Below are 21,958 nucleotides of genomic sequence, written 5' to 3' on the forward strand. Positions count from 1 at the left end.
CTCATATTTACCACATAAAGCGAGAAAATTAAACCCTGGGGTAGATTTACCCCAGGTTAAGAAAGGCTGTTTTAGAACATATGATTATTGTATTTATGTAAATTATCGTAGGATATATTTTTCCGTTTAATGTTTTGATTTCCTGTTTTTTCTTGCTTTCAGCTGACATGCTGCCACCACACACTCCGGGTTCATCAAGCAGCGCTGTATCCGCCTTCCCAAGGCTACAAAGTAATATATGTTTAGTGTAACCGGCTGCTATGTATTGATTTTAATCGTCCACGGCAATAATGCAACCTACATTTTTTGTTTTCAATATAAAAGAATAGAAAAGTATCAAAATTAAATGTGTCAGTTATAAGTTATAAAATATATTTGTATTTTGTGTTGAACGGCTTCCGTTTTTAAGGTAGCTTTTCTATCCAACATTGTTGGCGGCAAGTAATGCTTTTGTCATGTTTGGTTTTACTGTTTTTATTGTTTGGTACAGTGTTCAGAAGGGAGGGTGCGGTTTAGGGCGAGATACATATCTTCTGATTCAACCAACTAATTTGACTTATTGACTTTACTATTCCAATTTGTGATCTTTTTTATGTTTGCATCATACCTTTTTAATTCAACAAAGGAAAAAAATTTCTTGCGCTTTTTCTGCTCTCAAGATCGATAAACAAAACAACCAAAAATGACCAAAATAATCATCGATGTATTTTCGTTTGCGATGGCTTTTCAGTGTACTACAATGATACGGAAGCCGTAATTTTGGTCAAAAGTAGCTTCCGAGTGGCTAGATCACAGTTGTTATTAAAACACATATATGTGTGTGTGTCTTTCATTCATATTTTCGCTACAGTCGCATTTTCACCCAACTAACACCCCCTTTACCCATTTAAAAGGCTCGCACTCGGCCGCCTGGCACCCCGTGCTGCAGCAGACCCACCCCTTCAGCTACGCGTCGCCCCAGCCCTTCTACCACCCCAACCAGGACCTGAAGGATTTCGCACAGTTTGCCTGTCTATCTGCCGAGGCCGCAAAACATACGCCAAGTCAGGTGGGCATTTGTTTTTTAATTGTTTTTTCATTCGTTTAATTAATATTATTATTATTATTAATCCAGTCCTAACAATAAATTAAAAAAATGTAAATTAAATTTTTAGTGTTAACATCAAACCAAATGTTTATAAAACAATATCACCTCGCTGCGAGAATAAGATTAAGAATGGCTTACTTTGACTGGGTATCAGTTGGGGCTGGGAATCAGGACTAACCGTTTTAATAATAAATGGGGTTTGTTGGGGCATTGCTTGCTTTTTCGTGTGAATAAATTTGTAAACAAGTTTTCTAGCCAAGAACATAGGTGATATATATTTTCTTAAGTGTAAGAGACAAATTCCTGCGTGTTTTGCCAAAAAATGTTTCTTGCAGATATCTTTGCTATACTTTTCTTTAATACAAGAACTAGCAGACTAGAACTAATATAGTTTCGGTATTAATAACGTAATATTTATCCTCAGCCTAATTGAGTTCCAATATTGTGTTTCATACCAAAGCAAAGTAACGCTGCGGACGTGCCATAATTCAATTTTAGCAAAACCTGGCAAACTTAGCGAAAGAAGAGGAATTGTATCAATTGAAATATCTTTACTAGGCTCATTGGCTGACTATCGGAATGAAAGTATTGTCCGCATAAACGATTTACATCTATTGAGTTACTTACGCTATTCACACAGATACTGAGCTACCATCCACACACGATGCCACATATGGCGCTCGGTGGCGCCAACTCGCGGACGGGAAGCAACGTCCAGGTGTCGTCACACGATGGCGCCACAGCGGACCGGTGGGCGCACAATCACATGGACGAAAACCCGTCGGCTGACTACCATCCCATGCTAGGCAACGAAAGAATTCAAAGTAAGTGAAGTAATTAATTTTGATTTTCAATGGCAATGTAGGTTTATGATTCAAAGAATTCATACAGGTTTCCATCAATCTGAACTTAATGAATTATTTTGGCTGGATGTTGTAACTAGTTGTAGGAATAATATTAAAGCACATACAAAAGTAGGGACCATTATTACCTCAGCAGTGAGAAAATTAGATACAATTACAGTATAAATAAAATACATGTAACTTACTGCTAGATTCGTTTGACATGTTTAAGTTTCTTTTGACAACGTCACGACTTTAATCTCAATATAGCTTTACAGTTTAAGTTAAGTTAGGCAATTGTATTTACGGCATTCGAGAGAAAGTTGGATTTCTCGGCTTGTTGTTTGTGTTTTGTTGGCTGTTTTAAACTGTTTTCAAGTTTTAAAAATCATTTGCTATAGTCGCTAAGATAAATATATTTGTAACAGTGTATGAAAAGCTTTCATTAAAGGAACTGTTCAGTTCGGTAATCGAATCATGCTGGTTGAAAACTAGAACGATTTTCCAAAATATAGCATGCTTCACAAATCAAGTAAAAAAAATCTTTTCTGCTTTGAATTTAGCCAAGTTTAGGCTACCCTTCACATCAAAGTATGTAAATATAAAAGTGGGTGCGTTTATTTTGTTAGATTTGCTTAAAAATTTGCATAGATAAAATTGGCAAATTAAACTAAAGGTTATTTTTTTGAAAACAAACCAATCTTGATAAATAAAGATTTTACCCCGCTTACCTCAGACGTTGTTCTCATGCATAAAACATCGCCTATAAATACTGTTGTTGAATAACTCGAACAAAATGCAAATAAATCGCTGGTATTTGGTTTAGACTGGAACAACTTTCATTTTCAAACGAGTGGTGGTCACGACGTTGACCCAATAAACAATTGCGCAAAGCAAGGTAGAGTAGTGAGTACAGTGCCAATCTTATTTAATAGTTTGATAAACTTTATTTGTTTCCCTTTTTAGAAGATTTGTGAAGTTGGTCTTATCCCCATTATTTACCCCTCTTTGGGTTTTGACCAATATGATTGAATTGAAAAATAACAATTTCGCAAAGGCAAAGGCATTTCTGCTTATTTTCAGACGTGGTCCCAGGCCTTAACCCGGGCGAAGCGCTGGTTGCCGAGGAGCGACTTTTCCCGCCAATTCCCGTTTCCATGCTGGACGCGTCGCGTGGCAACAACGTCGGCGGCGTCGGCCAGCAGGGGTCGTCTCAGGCCTCCAACCAGGGGCCGCCCCTCACCCCCAAAGAGTGACCCCATTTCTAACCCCGACACACCCCGACCCCTTATATGTACCCAAAGCCCGCTCTGTATCCAAAACCAGGAGTTATTGGGAACTGAAAATTAGCTAGATGACGTCAGAAGTGGAACTTGTCGTCTCTTGAGTAAAAAATGGACACGACTGCAAGTGGACAAATCCTCACAGTGGTCGTTGTCCGGTCATATACTGGGCCTTCCCCGTTTTGCGTTGTTTCGGGTTTGTTCCTTTCGCCGAGATCAGCACGTTTTTTGTTGCCCGACCTGTACATGAAGTTCGTATCCCGTGGTCTAGGGGTGTCCGATAAAGTATTTTTAAGTCTACGGCGACTGGCGGTCTAGGGGTGTCCGATAAAGTGTTTTAAGGTATACGACGACAGCCGATGATTTGATACCACACCCACAATTACTTAGTCATTTTTTTAAAGCGTTATTTTCTGACAAGAGAAGCCTATATCGACTGTATTGAGTCGTAACTGTCTTCTTTCAAGAGACCTATTTTTAGAATCTTAAACAACGATATTTTACGACTAAAGTTATGCTTTCGGTAGAATTGCCGCTTTTAAAAAAATCTCGACGACTAAAATATTAGGTATCGGTTCTGTGCCAATATAAAAAGTATGTTTTCAATGAAATAGTGATTTTTTTTCTATGAAACGAGTTTGCTGGAAAAACCTGAAAGGCTACAGTTACGCTGGTACACATCGTACGAGAACCTTAATACGGTAATCAGCTTGTATCCTACATTACCGGACATCCCTACGCCAACGGTCCTTGTTCGCATCCCGAAGGCCCTTCGCTTCCGTTCGGGTCCGTTCGCGTTTGTTCGCGCCGTTTCGCCGCGATCCTTGTCGTTACCTCGTCACCGAGCTGAAGCACGCGCCGCTCGACTTTGCCCGCCGATCGTCGACCTCACTTGACCCTTGTCTCCTCAGCACAGCACCTTTGTATACTTCTATCTACTTGCAACCGGCGCCGAACGATCGATTATGTTACCTCACTCTTGGCGAACGCTGCTCGAAAACGCGCTTTGCTGGCCTGCTGAACGCTTGCTAAAGAAAACGCGCTCCTAAAGCTCGGAATCCGCATTTTTGATGACTTTTGACGCTTTTCGTAGTGCGCGCGCGTGTGTGTTTTTGCAGTGTTGTGATTTCTTCGTTATTTTCAGTTTCGCTCGCTCGCCAAAGTTCCAGCATCTTGTCCCTGATAGTTCTGGCGTCGCAGTTCGGCTATTGTCCGGTCGGCGCACCCACAAAAGTTCCAAAGGTAGCGGGTTCGAAACCCGCCAGTTGCGCGGTCACCTAAGTTCCCTTTCTTCCGTTTGTTTTGCCTGTCAAGCGCAACAACATTACGATGACTGTTTTAGTTCATGTTTAGCCTATGCTTTCGCGTTTTTTGTGCGACTTCGAGGTCGAACCCAATAAAAAATTTACTGATGTCACGATGACAAAAATCTGTGACGTCACAAGTGTTGCGTAATCGACTATGATTTGTCCTCGAGACATAACAAAACTTCGACGCGCCAAGACTTACGCAAGTGTTTCGTATCCGCTGCAACGTGCAATTGACCGGTGAACAGGAAATGACGTCAGCGTTTGTGACGTTTTTGATGACGTGTCACCTCCCGGTTTCCATTTCTTCCTTCACGCCGAAGGCCTGTGAATAATCGCGTGTGTACAAGAAGCAAAAACCTTTTAAGCGCCGCTTTCTCTAAATGTTTCTCGCCTCTTTTAACTTTGCATTCGTCAGTGTATTTATTCTATCTTTTGCCAGGAAATTCGCTTTGCCGGATCAGCATACGCAAAGCGGCTGGCGGTCTGAAAAAAGTGATTTTAAAGTTCGCCGTAAGTTAATATTTTTCTAACGCGAACAAAGCGTTATCTAAATTGAGGAATTGATTCGTTTTGTTCCTTAGCCTAGAATGAAGCAAAATCGACCAACTCGAAAGTTGGACAAAACTTTTGCCTTGAACAACATTGCTTTAGGTGTAAGTTCGACTGTCCTAAAAAGTCCGTCGAACAATTCAGAGGCCTGATCTGCGTTTACCTTTTCTGTTTGTTTTCCCGTTGCAATTTCGCCGTGTCCGAGAAACAGTGGCGTTTTCACTTTTCTGCCAAGAGTTCAACTCTCTAAATTTTAAACAAACTGACTTCCGTTTTAGTTCTAAACTTGACGTGTTACAAACTATCAGCGAACCTTTTTGCCACCGACTGCTAAAAACAACCCGTTTTCAAATTATCTGTTTCTGCCAGTATTCTATTTGTTTAAGTATTGCTCCTCCTATACAGGCCTTTATTAATTTCATGTTCAAGCTAAAATCTGAACGGTTTTCGCACGAAATAACCCTTTTCGTTGGTATACCAAGCTCTTTGCGCTTAACTTAAAGCCTAAAATTCATTCAATGCAAGTTTTACTGGTTTTCTTTCGCCGCAAAGTCTTTGTTTTTTAAACTATAGCGTGTTGTTCAACTTTGCGATTTTCTTAAAAGTTCAATGGCTGTCAGTTGATCGCTTTATCTATTTGAGTTCCGCCTGATTTGTACAACTTTGGACTGTCTTGGTCCGTTGTCAGTTCCAGTCTTGAAAGCCACGAAGAACAATTTCCTGCAACACCAAGAGATATCAATTACAGTCACCATCAGTAAGAAAGAAATATCCTTGGCTAACTTTTGACTCTTTTGTTTCACAACTGTCAACAGCCCCTATTTGAAATGCTGTGCAAATATCCTCGACAACAGCTGTGTCGATATCTTTTTGGTGTCAAGCAAAAGGTGTAACACGCCAACTTATTGCAGAACTCCTGGTTCACCATTTTTGCAATAAGAGCGAAAAACGCTGCCGCTCAAAAAGTGTGTTAGTGACGAAAATACAGTTGAAGAGCAGATTTAAAATCAGTAGTAATATAACGTAAAACAAATATCGTCTTCATGTTCATTCAGCGTAACATTCATCGAATTATACTCTACAATACATTGCAACAGCTAGTTCGATTAAACTCAATATATTAATCACTGACTGAATGCTTGACTAGTCTGTAGACATTTTAAAGTGGAAAGTTGTCTTGACAAAACTATTTTCATTTATTGTTTTAATGTTTTCTTGTTTTCACACTCATTCGTTTCTTTTCGTTCGTTTTCTTGCGAAATAAAGTTGACTATGAAAGGTGAAGAACTATCACGTGGTTTGGTGCCAGGCTTAAAGCGTTTAATCCATTTAAAAATATTTTAGGTTTGGCGGGTGTAGCTGTATTTTGCTATCTATGTAGGTAATCTAAAACAGAATATGAAACCTATATAAAAAAGGGACGTCTAAGAATATGAAATACATGTGTAGGAAGTTATGCCCTTTTAAGCAGTGGTTCCTCACTGGAGACTATTTAAAAAATAATAAATTTTAAGCCTAATAAAATTGTCATGCCCCAATGCCTATATCAACCTGTCACCTTTATCAGGATTTTTTTTTTATCAGGATGATGTCGATTTACTCCCACCTTTAGGTTAAACAATTCATTATCAAGCTACCTTTCATATTCGTGCATAGTGTACCTAACTTGTATAATTTATTTGTTTTAAACTTCTATCTCAAAATAAGTTTTAAACGAAATAAGCCTAAATTATTTAGTAATAGATATATATGCAATTTTGAACCCTTTAAAAACTGTTACTACCAGAGTTATTTTAAGTAACGTTTTATAGTTTTTTAAAGGGCTTAAACAATAAACTTAAGCACACAACATTTAAATACCTTTTTCTTATGTCTTAAAATGTGTTACATAGTTTTAAAAATTTATTTTAGTTTGAAGTATAGTTCGTCAGTAAGATTAATTAAACAAGTTCCGAAGCTTTCAGGACTAAAAACTAAAAAAAATAACGCTATACTGGACACACACATTGCGTAAACCGCAAAGATTTTTTTATAATTCTACCTTAATATGGTAAACATTTATACTATGCTCTCTGTTCTAAGAAAACACTACATGTATTATACTGTAGGTCCTTCACGTAACAACTCTTTTTGGCAGAACATTAGTATTAGACGTTTCGAAAAACGTGTACGGTTTAATAGGATTCATGTTCGAAAATAAAAAAAGTGGTAGTGCTTATAATTTCATTTGTAAAACCTTTTGCCACATTATCAAAAAGAAAGCTTGTCAAATAATTGCTAAAGCCCAGCAAAAATGAAAACATACACGCTCGCTTTTTTAGGAGGCGGCATAACAACTTTTTAAACGCGTTTCTTTGTAGAAAAGTTTTTATCAAACGCTTTGTACCACGGCTACACTACAAAGACTGTGCTCATGTTAACTGTCGCGGCGACTTAAGAAAATGTTTTTTTGCGCAAAAAACTCTTTGTGGTCGACAGTACGACACAATATTTTCTATTTATAGCATAATAACCCAGTTAGATTATAACAGTTGTCCCATCGCGCAAATGAATAGCTAACGGCATTTGGTTCACACAAAAGACTCGAAAACTATAGACAACACTAATATACGTGCAGGTAAAAACGGGGGGTGAGTGTGACGTAACAATGTGCTCATTGTGATGTGACAGAAAAGGTGCCGAGGCAGAAATCTCTGAACAGTGGACAAAAAAAAACTGACACCAACGTGTGGACACTAAGAAATTCACAACAAAAGTTAAACGCATTTATGATTGCCACACATTAAAAACATGACGATATTTGTAACGCCGTGACGAATGGCTTTATACACATCAAACTGGTGGAAAGTCAGTGACTATACAAACGTATGATGAACAAAATGGATATATTTTACCACTAAACGTTCTACATCGACAAGATAAACACAAGTTAGGTGGTGAAGTAATGATTAGTTTCAAGCAACACAAAAAACAAGCTTCTAAGCAACAAAATAAAGCACGTCAATGGAAGAGCAACTCAAGACAAACACGAATTAAAGCGTGATTTTATTACGTCCTACAATTTAGACTGTGATTCATTTATAAACCTACAGAAAACAAAAACTATTGAAAGCATTTATAAAATTATATTTGCCGCAAACTTATTGCGTTTCTACGTAAGCAGTGCATTACAATGATAAAAACAAGCACCGCGTATACTCACTTTATAAATCCCGAATCAGCGACAAAACACAAAAATGCACTTAAAAAAAATAGCGAGCGGAAACTGCACTACAGTAATACAGCACAATGTGAATTAAATGCATCCTAAAATTGAGTTACACAATGAGATAAAACAGCAGGACTCAAAAAGCCAGCTTCGCGAAAAGCTGCTTACAAGTTTGGACAACTATGTAGATAAGGATTGAAACGGTTTCAATCCCAATTGGTTAAAAACGTGTACAGCAATAGCAGTCGTGCATGTGTGTTTGTTACGGGGTTGTAGTTGGTAGAAAAAAACAGTTGAAATTTTTGACCACAGTTTCGTGATGTCACAGTTGATTGGCGTTGCATAATATACAAAGTCCTAGTGATGGGTTTATTGAAAGCGGTTGTTACAATCTGTAAATGAAATAAAAACAGACGGATTAGTTAAGAGTTTAAATCCTAATTGTGATAACGATGTCCAGAAATAAGGTTGTTTATCTGGGGCGGTGAATAAAGTCATGCATTCAAAAGTTTTTGTCATTCTTAAACCACTTTGCTATACCTTTGGGAGTATTGAACCTTTTTATTTGGTTACATTCGTATTTAGCCAAGTATAACACGCGTACTTAGCATGCTAAGTAACCTTAAAAAAACACTACTAAAACATGGATATGAATATTAAAAGTCAGATATTTTACCTGAAATTCCTGAGCCGCTGTATGGCGCCAGTGAGCAGGGCTTGTTTCCTGGGAGGGTCGGAGGATAGCTTTGGTCCCCCGTTGGGATAGTGCGCCTTGTAGATGTCGGGGTACGACTTTTGAAACTGTAGAGACAAAACACCGTCAAGCAATGCACTTCAAATAAATTAAGTACACTTATATTTTGCAAACAAAACGCAAACAAAGTTAAAGAGTTATATTTTTGCCAGGTGCAAAGTTTTAATGCAACAATATTTTGTATCAACATTAAGAATAAATTTTGTAAAATCTCCTTATTTTAATAAATGCTGTAATAAAAGTGACACGAGTGCAAAATCCAAGTACTTAAAACTGAAGCGTTTTTTTTTTTATTTTAAAAATCTTTGACTTTTGGCCAAACCCTTCGTTTCTTTTTTGCGCTTAAACAAAATGCGTCGGATATGGCAGAACATTACGGGGGCGGAAAAAAAAATAGGCGGAAAAAAACAGTTGCATTGAAAATTTAGTACCTTTCCAGGATACCCGAAATATATTTAAAAGCCTATGAGAATTTTTGTCAAAAAAACTTTTTACGAACCTGTTTCAGTCGTTTCTTCTTCTCTTTGTGGGAAACGTTTCGGTCGTCGACTATCGTCTGCAGGAGTTCAGACAATGCCGACCTCAGTGTGGACTGACTGTGGTTGGCGTACTCGTCGCTGGTGACCTGACACAAAAAGGACGCCGCATTAAATGGGGTCGTTCAAGAGTAACGACAATTTTTTTCGCGCAAATTGACACTCGAATCGGCGTTTGGTTGTATTATAATTTTATTATAGCAAACGAGAACTGAAGTATAAATTTGACGCGTTGTTTACATTTTTTGTTTTAAAATATTTGGAAAAAGTCTAGCGGTGAATTAATTCCTATAATAATCACAATTTTTGCAATTAGCTTTTACTATTGCGCAGTCAATATAATGCAAAACTTTTCTGTATCCCCAAGCAAGCAAGAGATAGTACAGCAAGTTTCTAAAAAAAAAAAAAATTGGGGGGCTTAACATCGCGAGGGATGGGGCTGTCCGATGTTTGCATTTCAAATAGACACTAATTAAATCTTTATAACGTTTTGCGCGAATATTAAAACACTGCTATTTTATGTATTGGAATTTTCCGTATGTCACGACCTGCATAAAGTGTATGGAACGAGAGAATGATAAAAAACGTGAATTTTAGAAATAGGTATAAAAATTGTCTAGGTTGTACGCATTTAATAAATGCATTCAGCGCAAAAAAAATAAAAAAAAGTGATGAGTAACCTGTTTGCAAAACGTGAACTGCCGCGTCAGCTTTCTGGGTTTCGGCGCCGGGGCTTTTTTGGCCTCCTGGGCCGTCTTGGCGCCGGCGGCCACCTCGGCCGCCAGTTTTTCGGGCACGCTCATCAACAGACCGGCGTGGTCGAGCATAAAGCAGAAGACACGCTCCGACAATTTTCCGCTGACGTCATTAACTGATGACGTCGACGAAGGTCTGATGACGCAACGTCGAAACTTCTGGATTATCTGCGTGAATTTTAAGGGTTAAAATGTTTTTGGGCAGGCGAACAAATAACATTTTCCAAATAATATAATAAAAAACGTTACTTTTTTGCAAATATTGGTTTACTTTACCAAAATTTTGTCGAGCTTATCATTTTAACCTGTTTTAAAACTAATCGCTAGAAAAATATTAAACATATTAATTTTTTTCTGCGTGTCTATACTCCCGAATCGCTTAACTACAGAACAAAACAGGTGAAATATTCTCCGGAATTATGAGCAAAACTAACGAGTTTAAAATCTTCACGTATGACATTTCATCGTCAAATAATTCATTGCAAAATAATCATGTTCTAATCTATAAGTTTGGTCATTTTTCAATTATCAAATTTATCACAACAGTTTAAACCTACCAGCGATCGTAGCGAGAGATGTTTGTCGAAGGTGATCAAGTTCGGGTTTCTCAGCATCTTGGACAACAGCCGAAGCAGCAAGTGCAGTTTCCTGCGATGCGATTTTTGATTAAATAAATCAGTTTCTCATTTTTTTGATTGCAGCCTATGGTGAAAGTTGCAGCTATACAATCTTAAAGTTCTGTTGCAAATTCATTTACCTGGAATTGAAGCAAATATTTACTCCTTGAAGTGTCTATTTTATCATCTTATTGTTGGAAAACATTATTTTTCAATTTTGTCGATACTTAATTTTATTTACGTTGCACATAAGTTTACGAAGGCATTAACACTTGCAGCGTGTGCTTTAAACGTCCCTCTATATTTGCAACACACATCGTCCCGGCTTGACCAGAGGACGTGAGTTCGAATCTTACCGCAGGCTAGTTGTTTTCTAGCCTGGCCTTGTTTGCACTACAAGTGTACTATATATTGGTGCCATTATCGTTAGACACATTGTGTATAAGTATGTTAGACACATTGTGTATAAGTATGTTTCAGAAGACACATTTGTGTATAAGAGAAAACACATTTTGTGTATAAGTATGTTTCAGTTACATTTCAACAAATCATCATTTTCAGTTTAAAGCTGGAGATTTACCTTCTGTTGGGCGGAGGAAGAAGTAGAAGGCACAACTGGAAGGCTTCGCTCGAATGAGGGCGGGTCGATGTCTGGGCGTCTCCTGCACAAGTTACCAAATCAGGCGATAATTCGACAAAACCGAAAGCAAGCATACGCGCCGCCACCTCAATATGTGTGATTGTCTTGCGTTTATTGGCAAAGTGTAAAATAACATCATAAATCTTTAGCGAAATAATTGTTATATAGATCGTTACATCATTAATGCATTTGAATCAATTTCGAAGGTTAATCTAACGAAATGCACAAAGAATCACGCGTTTTATGAAGGAAGAAAACAGACCTATTTAACAACGACGTTAAAAGATAATAAAAATAAAACACTTACCAGGTGAAAAAGTTAAAAAAAATTGTCTTATTTATTTCAATATTAAATATCGTCGTTTTTATAAGTAAATCAACGTTTTTTTTTATATATATTGAGATAAGCAATGTTTTTAGGTTCAGTATAACTTTTGCTTAATTTATAAAAGTCAGTTTAGGTTTGTAACAAATTTTAAATTTACGTTAAGTCATTTTTTAGTTTTTCTAACCAATTGCGACTCGTTGTTTTCGCGCCAAATCAAGGGCTGCGCTTAGTGGCGATTGCGGCTCTTCTTGCGCCTGATTGGCCAACGCGCCCGGGCGGCCTTTGTGACGTAACAAGGGCGTGGTGGGGTCGGATGAGTTGCTCGATGGTGAGGGAGCAAGTTGGGAGGGTCGGACGGGAATTTGGGGGTGCAGACTGCTGTAAGATCTGAGGGGGTAAATAGAAATCAGTCTTTAAGCTCAAAGTAAAAAAAATATACTTTGAACAACTTTTTTTTGGCAGTAAACTTTGTATTTAAAGAAATAAAAAAAAACTAAAAATGTTTGCAAACAAATGTGTGGCGAAATAGTTATATTTACATAATATTAAGCGTTCGTTAGTGACTTAAATTTGGTACAGAAATTAAAAAAAAACTATTAGTTTTTCTTATAGAACGCGAAAAATGTAAAAACAAATGTTAGTGCAAACAAGCGAACCATTTCGTCTAACCTAAAAATTTGCTAAAAATTTCAAACCCTACTTTACAAAACTACAACAACCAAATCAACATTCATCAAAAAAATATACATTTCTAGATTGAATCACTCAAAAATAAAAGTTAAACAAAGCGTAGGACATTATTAGTCACAAAAGTCAATAAAACCATTGGAAATCATTTTTCCCAAACAAGCCGTACCGACTAAGCCTTTGGAATTTGCTTTCGACTTCCTTTATCGACGGAGCTTTCCCAATAAAGGAATGCTCTGTGGAGCCAGCCGACACATAAGGGAGCCTTGTGATCCTGCTTCTTATCTGGTGGGCCGCTTGGGGGTCCGGTTTGGTTCCGGGGGGAGGGACCTCCCGACGCTCGATGATGTCCGACTTGGGGCGGACACGGCGCTGCGGCACCGCATTTATGACGTCACTGTTTGCGAGCGGCTTTCTGTGGCGGTATTTGACCTCTGTGAACGAAAGGAGTTAACCTTTAAGGCCAAACAGAAAGGCAAATAAGAGATTGCACGATTACAGATGTTATAAGTTAAATGTTTGGAAATAAGGTGACACAGTTGAGCCATAAGAAGTTCACTTTATGACATTTTACTATATGCTATTTTATAGTGATCTGGTTACTCCCGGAAGTACAAGCCAAGAAAATTAACAATTTTTTTTAAATAAACAATGCTGTCTACTAGTTGCTACTTCCTATGTATAATTTTAAACGTAATGTTAACACAGTATTAACGTTTTTAAGGTAGACTTATTTTTATGGTTTGTCAGTCACATAAGATAAACCACAATTTATGCTTTAAATCTACGGATGCTATGTTTTGAATATAATTTCTAATATTTAGAGCAGGCCTGCGAGTTCGGTAGAAACTACCCCAGTCCCGAATCCGGTTCCCGATTCTACAGCCTGTATTCACCAGTTAATGGAACTAAAATGGGCTGGGGATATTGAGCAATTCACTCATAGGAGGGTGATATAATTCACCTATACCCACAATACATGATTTCAAAATATTTCACCAAATCCTTTTCCACCTTTACAATTCACAGTTTGCGGCCTTATCACTTTCGAAATTGCGCATGGGAACGTCGAACTCGGGACTAGGGTAGTTTTCGTATACTTCAGGGGTGGGCAAACTGCGGCATGCGAGCCGCATGCGGCTCTCCGGCATGTTTTTTGTGGCCCTTCTAGTTGAATCGTAAAATTTCAAAAAAAATGTAAAAGTTACCAAGAGTACCGTTTATAAACGTTTTTTCTTCTTTTATTTATTTAGGCCAGCATTTCGTTTATGACGTAACACTAGACATACAGTCCGAAGAGTTAGTTAACAAATAATAAATATCGTTTATGACGTAATACTAGACAGTCCGAAGAGTTAGTTAACTGATATTAATAAATACTGTGCGTGTTATTTGCTATTACCGTTATTACCGCGTTGTTAGATTACAATTCTGTTATTATTGCGGCTGGCCTTGCATTATTTACCTTTTTTGTATTATATTAATTTTGAGGCTCTTTGGTGCTTTTATTTTCTGCAAATGGCTCTTCCATTAAATACATTTGCCCTCCCCTGGTATACTCGAATCCCAAAGTTCCTAATACGAATCCAGCAAAATAAACGGACTCTGTCGATTTTCGTGTCACGAGTCCGACCCCGTAGCCCTGCTTTAAACCATCACTTCAATGTTCAATCGCTTACAAAGCGAGCTGGCGACTTTACCTTGAGCGCGAACAGAGTAAACTCTCTGCACAGTGATGGGCGACAACTTCTTCATGAAGCGAGGAAGACTCTTGTAACCTCCGGCCGCTCCGTTCATCCTGTTGTACATCTCGAACGCCGACTCTCGCCTCCCGTCATCCGAGGATACAGGAGGAGTCCTCCGGGACATGATTTCCATATAGGGATCGCATCTTTCGCTCTCAGGAGGAGATTCAGTATCGATTAGGTCCTCACAACTGGCGCTGACGATCTCGTCGTCATAGTAACCGGAAGAGCGATGCTGAACTCCGGACTTGTTCTTCTTCTGGAGGAAAGAAGAAGGAATGGCTTCCTTTTCTGTGTAAGAAGGAGGCGGGATAACGTCATCCCTCGGATCGGACGGAGGAAGATTTTCGTCGTCCGCCATCAGATCGAGTTCCAGCTCCTTCCTCATTGTGTGGCTCATGTTGAGTAGAAGGTTCTCCACAGAGGAGTAAATTACATCCTCTTCATCTGTTAATGTATGCCTATGGTTAATCGTGGAAAGCTTTGTGAAATGCATAATGGGTAATGAGCGGTTTAATAAATTGCCTAAAATAATAGGATACAAAATGGCGTGTTAGGCTAAATCAAATAATAAACAACACAATTTACCGCTGTTCGCTTTCTTGAAATCTCCGAAAGGCTTCTGGTGGAAGCTTAGGTTGACGTAGCTCTCACTCCCGGCTCCGACTCCGTGTTCCCTGATCCTCAGTTCCGGCAGGGAGGCTCGGATTCCGTTGTTGTTTGCTGATATGTCCCCGTAGTATGATATCCTAGACAGGGTGCATTTTAAGATTTGGTATCAATGTAATTAAAATGCAATTTGTACAAAACTCAATTTGATGGTCTGCGATAATTTATCTTAAACGCCAAAGACTGAAGACCAATTTTATTGCGTAAATCGCCAACGATATACAGTTGCGTAACTACCAAAACGAATTAAAAACGCTCGTCAAACATGGTAAAATCTCGGCATTTGATAGTCTGATACCCAATCAAGGTGAGTGCTCATTAATAGACAGTAACCCAACTGGTTAGTGCAAATATTAATTGAATATAAATCCTGTATGTCCTTTTCAACTTACTAAAAAACAGTCGAAGTCCTGAAAAAAGTAAAGCAATCCTGAAATACGTTTAACCTTTAATCGTCGCTTTTCGGTTTACAAGATTTAATGTGATTTCGGTTGGTAGCCAAATTTGTTTTAATCAAGCTCTGAAATTCAAGCGAATCTCTTGAGAGACTTTATTACAAAATACAAATTTAAAGTTAAAATTGCATTTTAATGTCACCAAGGTTAGCACAGCGGTTAACTGATCGCCGGAAAAGACCATTTTCAACAAAAAATACCATTTTAAACACTTTTTCAACTGCTCTTTACCTCCGGTTGCTCTCGTTCGGCTGGAGACAAAAAGAGTCCTCTTCATCAAGGACATCAAGAGCCGGGATGCTCTGAAAGCGATCGATCCAGGAGGGGTTTTTAGCTCCTCGCTCCTTGGCGCTTTGCCTCCTCTTTAACTGACGATCGTCATCACCATTGTTATTCGCCTCCTCCGCGTGCCGAAGACACAGATCCGGGACGCTCCCGGAAGTAAGAGGAGGAGGTTGAGGAGCAGTGAAGAGCTTCTTTGACCTTCCGCTCCTCCTGCGACGAACGGCGATGTTCTCGTGTCGCATTTGTGCCTGTTCCAGCGTCTTACGGATCCGGTCCAGCTCCGAGTCGTCGCCCCGGGCAACCGACGGCTTGACGTTGCTGTCGCCTTGGCAACGAGATTTTTTTTTTAGTTTTGTGGTGGTATCTAAGGACGTCCGATAGTTCGGATCGTTTCGGATAGCGATACCCGATGTTTTGACTATGAAGTACGACAGTGCGATTAAAAGCTGGACAGGGTTCATTAATAAGTCGATTTAATAAAGTGTGTAAAATTAACACAAACAAATAGCGTAGTTTACTTCACAGATTGTTATGCCAGCATGTTAGTACAAAACTAATACCTTACCAGGAAAATATGTTCATTGGTTTTGACAAATAATATGCGGTATCCTTATTTATTACAATTAAGTTTCTCCATATGGATTTGATTTGGTCGAGTAACAGAAGTTCGGCAATTAAAAGTACTTTTTTAGATATTACGTTGATATTAGGTTGTATTAATTTATTTTTTTATTTTTTGCAATTAAAAGTATTTTGTAGATATTACGTTGTACAATTACAAGAAACAAAAAAAATGACGTTGGACCTAAAAAATGTCTTTTACAAAACATTGTAGTTTGTAAACATATGTGTGCTTTTTACATAAACTTGGTATATAGCTCAACTGGAAGTTCTAATAACATTGTCTTAACCTTGCAAAGTTTAGGAAAAAATTAGGACTTTAAGTACGATAGGCGAAATACTTAACTTTTGAGCAAAAGTTGTCAAGGTTATTACCTTCAATGGCGACGGTGTGTGTGTGTCCCCTGCACATTTCGTCCAAGAGTTCGCATCGAACCAGCATCGTAGTGATTACGTCATGCAAGTCGACTGTGACTAGACAATCGGGCATCGCGTCAAAGTACTCCAGGATCGCCTTGAATACGTCTTTTTCGAAACCTACGAAAGTTCAAAGTGTAAAAGTACTTGATTCTGAGTCTGTAGTGTAGAGTCAAGGGCGGTTCTTGCGAAAGCGATTGAAGTTAACGACAAAACTGGCCGCAATAAATCGATGGGCAATTCATTTGGCAAATAAACGACAAGAAACAGTGTTTTTAGGAATTTATACTTTACGCGGAATATAAGCTACCGAGTTTCGCATTGTGACAAACGTTGCTTAAATATGATTTTGTTAAACTATTATATCGTAAAAGTATTAAACTGTATATCTATTAAAATGTTTGAGAATTTTGTCTGAAAAACAATGAATACTAAATAATATATAAAAATATTTTTACAAACATTTTAAGGGAAACTTTGATTGCATTTTTTTTTTGTGCAACTCGTGTCTATTGCAAAACAAAACTTCATAGATTAACATTTTTATTCCGTGTAATAAACCAAGCCTGGCTTTAAGAATGTGTCGGGCAAGTTTCGTATTTCATTACGAATTGCACACCATAGGTAAAACCAGGCCTGCGGAGTCGGTTAATAAAACAACCCGAGTCCGACCGAAAAACAATCAAGTTCCAATCCTGACTCGGAGTCCGGACAAATTTGCCGATTCGAGCCTCGAGTCCGTCTACGACTCTACAATCTACATCCTGTATCACATCCATTTACGTGACTGGAATATGATGAATAATATACAGCAATCCAACCATCGGAGTGTCATATAACTCATCCACCGGCAATACGTGTTTGGAAAATACTCCACCACACGCTGTTTTAACTTAACAATTTACAGCTTCGAACTTAAAACTGCGCACTTCGGACTCGGGTAGTCTTGCTCGAGTCCCGAGTCCGACTCCACGTCAATAAAGAAACTCGGTTGAGACCCAAGCCTGACTAGCCCTGGGTAACAAAGCAAAAAAAATGGAAAACTGTAAACTTATATACCTTCGTAGTTAGGCAGTCCGCTGTCGGTGCTATCAGGCCACCCGGCCAAACACTTCATGGCACTCAGGATCCAGCAGGGCAGCTCCTCTTCCGGGCTCACGTGCACCACACCGGAGGGCGCTATTTTGGTGGCGTTGTGACGTAGCCAGTCGACGTTGAGCAGCCTTTCTGGCAGGACGTCGCTCACGTTTTGAAGGTGCAGGACTCTTCGCAGGCTAAAAAGAATATAAAAACATAATGGTTTTAAAGTAGTGTTTTTTAATTTGTTTTCCTCATGGCGAGCACCTGGTTACAACGAAATCACTTTGCTTAAATTTACGCTAGTTTAGTAGATCAACGGAATTAAGAAACAAATCGTTCATAGCGCTAAAGGCGCACTGAGTCATACGACATACGTAAGACCCGGAAATGCGGGCGTGCCACTGATAATAATCGCAAAACAGGTCGAGATACAATGCTTTTAAGCAACTTGTTAGACAAGCAAAGGGTATAGGTTTTGGCAATTATAAAGTTTTAGCTATTTTAAAATTAAAAGGTAGTTACAAAATTAGTAAATAATCTAAAAGCCCAGTTAATTTACTTCTGTGACGAGTTTTCAAAGTAATTTATACATGAAAAGCTACGCTTTACAAACAGTTAAACCAACTGTTCACTATAAGCGACAGAACACAACCAACGGTAACACTAGCATAGCTGAATCATCAAGCGCATATTGCAATGGTGAGAAATTATTTTCAATTTAAACAGATGATGGAAAAAACGTTTTTGATTTAAAACTTCAAGATGATCGCCATAGATGCTTCTTGTGGCTTTCCCTTTTCCCAGTGTTTGTAAATGACACTTTTAAACGCACAGCGTTTAGTAGCTGTCCGGAACTCTAGTTTAAGAACATTTCTTAAAGCTAGAGCGCTTATTTGAGAATCACGGATATACGTCAGGCCAGCATGACCCCACGACGCAAACACTAATTAGTTTATTTAAAACAACCCTACTAAACGATATTCAAATTGATGATTTACCACCTCAGGAAAGGTCAAACGATGCACAAACAAATTCTTCGCGTTGTAACTCGCACGTAAAGAAAAATCAACAATAAATAACGGTACCATGTCAGGAAAGATTTCCTCCAGACCACTTCGGTTTCCTTAGGTGACAGCTCCATTCCGACTTGATCGACTGACACACTTGCGTCTTGGCTCGCACCTTTCCAGCTCTGCACGAGCCCATTGTCCCCTCGCTCCAACCTAATGGCCGGTGCAATCTAAACAAAGCGCTGGCAATTACAGATAATTTGTACCCGGGTTGAGAGGCCCTTTGTATCGCGAGGTGTGCGTGATACAGGGTGGCACAATTTCAATTTTATTTTAAAGTTTAGTTTACCTAGAAAAGAAATATATAAAGAATCCTATGACCAAGAAAATTATTTTTATTGGTTGAAGTAAAAACGAACTTGCTACGATGTTGTAATACGTGCCACAAACACCAACCCTTTTTGATTGCTAATTAGTAATCATAATCATTCAACAATTCAATGTTGTGGAATGCAATTTAAACAGATAATACATTAAAGTTGTTAAGTGGATATATATTTTGAAAAATTATAACCATAGAAAAAAAAACATTAAATTTAATAAGACCAGACACAATTTCCTCTAAAGCTACTTAAAAATCATTACAAATAATAATGTACAAATAATGTTCTATTTGGTAAGTTTGTTACCTGAGTGAGGTTCGGAGTCGATTTGTATTTCTCTTTTTTAATTTTGGGTTGAATTTTGTCCTTGTTATTGGGTACATTTGTGTTTGCTTGAAGAAGTGCGAGCGGTTGCCGAATTGATTCAAACGGGGACTCAGTCACAGGAAACCTAAAAATTATTTGTATTAAACTTATTGAGTTTAGGCCACTTCTTAAACTGTTGGTAGTCTTGGAAAATATACAGTTAGTATGGCTAGAGAAATTTTCAAGAATACTTTTTTTTTGTCTATAACAATTAAAAATAGTGAGAAAAGTTAAATATTCTCTTATTACGTTTTATGTTATTCAGGTCATTACTTTTTTGACCACATGCAATATTTGAACTGCCATTTTGTTAAATCTTGCAATCTTTGAACTGCAAGTTATTTTCATATTGACATGGTTTTAGTACATAATATATATTTTTTTTAAATTATGCATAGGCTAAACAGGCAGTTGCAAATTGTTCGTCACAAGTCTGTATGCTTTGTTCAATAAACTGCACGATTGAGAAATATGTATAAAAAATTGCAGCATAGATTTCTGCAACACCTATAAAGTTGTCCATTGTCGGCGAAATCCTCTGAACCCCACTGGCCTTGAATATCTTCGAACACATGATTTTTGAGAAACTTTTTTAGCAGCTGGATGGTCTGGTGCCTGGTGACCTATCACAATGTAGGAATAAATAATGGAAAATAGTTAGCTTTGAAAATTGCACTGAATTAATGAAAGAAAACAACTGTACAAAAAAGTATCACATTAAAATTCCACAAATACTTTATTTCCATTTAAAAATATAGAAAAAATTGAGGGTTAAAAATGGTAATATATTGGCAGAAAAATCGGCAATGATCTAGAATCCACTTTTTTAATGGTATAAAATCTTGTTATTAATTGAAATTAATAGACAAGGATGAAATAAATAAGGGATATCAATTTAATATTAATAATACTCAACTCACCCAAACACTACTTACTTGAGTATTTTAATTTAAGCGCTAACGGAAAAATAAACATTACTTACTTACTTACTTACTACCTCGCACCTCAACCTGAATAATGTTAGCGAAATAAAGACAAAAATGTGGTAGGATGTTAGACTAGCGGCAAAATAATGCTTTAGAAGTGATGATTATACAACTCAAAACTTTGTTGCTTAACCTTTAGTTTTGATTTTTAAACATTTTTATTGCTTTTATACCTGAGGACCAAAGTTTCCATTTGCCTTTAATAACGCATGGAGCCATTCAATTGCCTCGTTGGCAGTGAAACAGTCATCATATGTTTTGAGCAGTTGCCTGTGTTTCTTGGTTGGTATTCCTGCTTGAAAGAGGCGGACAACCTCATTCCACTAAAAATAGGTAAAACAACAATGGGTAATTAATTGTTAAAAAGAAGTCCCTCAAGTATTGTAGAAAACAAATTCTTAAAGTGGTGTATTATAGGTATCAACAAAAAAATAATTTTAGGCCTCATTTAAATTAAGCTAAAGTCCAAAACGATTAAAAAGTTTACTGTTTAGTAAGTTCACTGATCATGACATAACATATCAACAATAAATACATTTTAAAGTAAATCCTAACATCAAGCTTTAAGTCAACCTAAACAATAATTACACAATGGAGTTTTAGTCTGTAGTCCATGGCACTATTCGCCAAGATCTGTGGATATGCCGCTTAAAATTTTTTAAATTTATATCAATAATAATATTGCAATAATGTTAATTGATTAAATTCTGATTGATTGCTTCGAATAATATGTAAAAAATCGCTATTTTAATCACTTGCACTGATATTACATTTAAATGATGAAATTTTGAGCTGTGTGATCCACAGATCTTGACAAATGAGTAACATTAAATGTAGGTGTGCATCAAGGTATATGCACACTTGAGGTTCCTATTACCACAACTCAAACTTTTTGTAAAGTTTTTGTGAAATTATATTAGATGGGCTGCCCACTTGCCACAGAATGCAGACTTATGCAAATCAATTTAGCCAATTACCAATTTAGTAGCTCGGTAAGGTCCATGAGGAATGTGTCCAGACGATATCATTTTCTTGATGCTGGTAATTTGGTTATTCACATTCCATTGGCAAATTCAAAAACTAGCCAAAGCACAAGTGCACAACTACAAGAAAATACGATAAAATTGCATTCAAGTCCATATTTGAGGCTATTAATTGAACGTTAATTACTAGAACAATCATCAACTCGAAACGAATCAGCCTCATAAAACAATTTTAAGCAAAACGATGGATTGCTAAATTGCCTGTCTCTAACCAGAATAGTATTTTTTTCAACTGTTGATCGCGGCCTCATCTATCCCATATATAGTTGTAATTTAAACTGTATTCTATTTTCGCCTGTTGT

General features: G+C 37.7%; 2 protein-coding genes across 4 annotated transcripts in view; one reads left to right on the forward strand and one right to left on the reverse strand.

Moving 5' to 3' along the window:
* LOC146164780 (nuclear factor 1 A-type-like) overlaps positions 1 to 5,054 on the forward strand; it is an 87,719-nt gene extending 82,665 nt beyond the window's left edge. For all 3 annotated transcript variants that reach the window (XM_083381252.1, XM_083381250.1, XM_083381251.1), the window contains 4 exons: positions 163 to 231; positions 894 to 1,048; positions 1,728 to 1,911; positions 3,013 to 5,054. In XM_083381252.1, coding sequence (XP_083237378.1) covers positions 163 to 231; positions 894 to 1,048; positions 1,728 to 1,911; positions 3,013 to 3,185 — 581 coding nt within the window. In that variant the 3' untranslated portion in view covers positions 3,186 to 5,054. The remainder of the gene's footprint in view (positions 1 to 162; positions 232 to 893; positions 1,049 to 1,727; positions 1,912 to 3,012) is intronic.
* Positions 5,055 to 8,561: 3,507 nt separating this feature from the next.
* On the reverse strand, positions 8,562 to 21,641 carry LOC146164781 (DEP domain-containing protein 1A-like). The gene is made up of 18 exons (XM_083380827.1): positions 21,591 to 21,641; positions 20,787 to 20,936; positions 20,135 to 20,250; positions 19,568 to 19,712; positions 18,954 to 19,108; positions 17,848 to 18,062; positions 16,747 to 16,908; positions 15,697 to 16,075; positions 14,930 to 15,090; positions 14,297 to 14,788; positions 12,766 to 13,030; positions 12,094 to 12,296; positions 11,522 to 11,603; positions 10,882 to 10,972; positions 10,250 to 10,492; positions 9,533 to 9,658; positions 8,956 to 9,080; positions 8,562 to 8,671 (listed from the first exon to the last, which is right to left on the reverse strand). The coding sequence occupies exons 1-18, from the start codon at positions 21,639 to 21,641 to the stop codon at positions 8,665 to 8,667; spliced, it is 3,168 nt and encodes a 1,055-aa protein (XP_083236953.1). The 3' UTR covers positions 8,562 to 8,664.
* Positions 21,642 to 21,958: the final 317 nt, after the last annotated feature.

This window comes from Ascidiella aspersa, chromosome 2 (assembly GCF_963924565.1).
Source record: "Ascidiella aspersa chromosome 2, kaAscAspe10.2, whole genome shotgun sequence".
Classification (NCBI taxonomy): domain Eukaryota; kingdom Metazoa; phylum Chordata; class Ascidiacea; order Phlebobranchia; family Ascidiidae; genus Ascidiella; species Ascidiella aspersa.

What these genes read in the sequence shown, in the direction of transcription:
- LOC146164781 (XM_083380827.1), bottom strand. Translation starts at nt 21,641, where the DNA reads ATGATATCGTCTGGACACATTCCTCATGGACCTTACCGAGCTACTAAA. An exon ending in CGACTCCGAACCTCACTCAG is followed by an intron (nt 19,109 to 19,567) that starts GTAACAAACTTA and finishes CGCTTTGTTTAG; the next exon opens with ATTGCACCGGCCATTAGGTT. An exon ending in CGGACTGCCTAACTACGAAG is followed by an intron (nt 16,909 to 17,847) that starts GTATATAAGTTT and finishes GAACTTTCGTAG; the next exon opens with GTTTCGAAAAAGACGTATTC.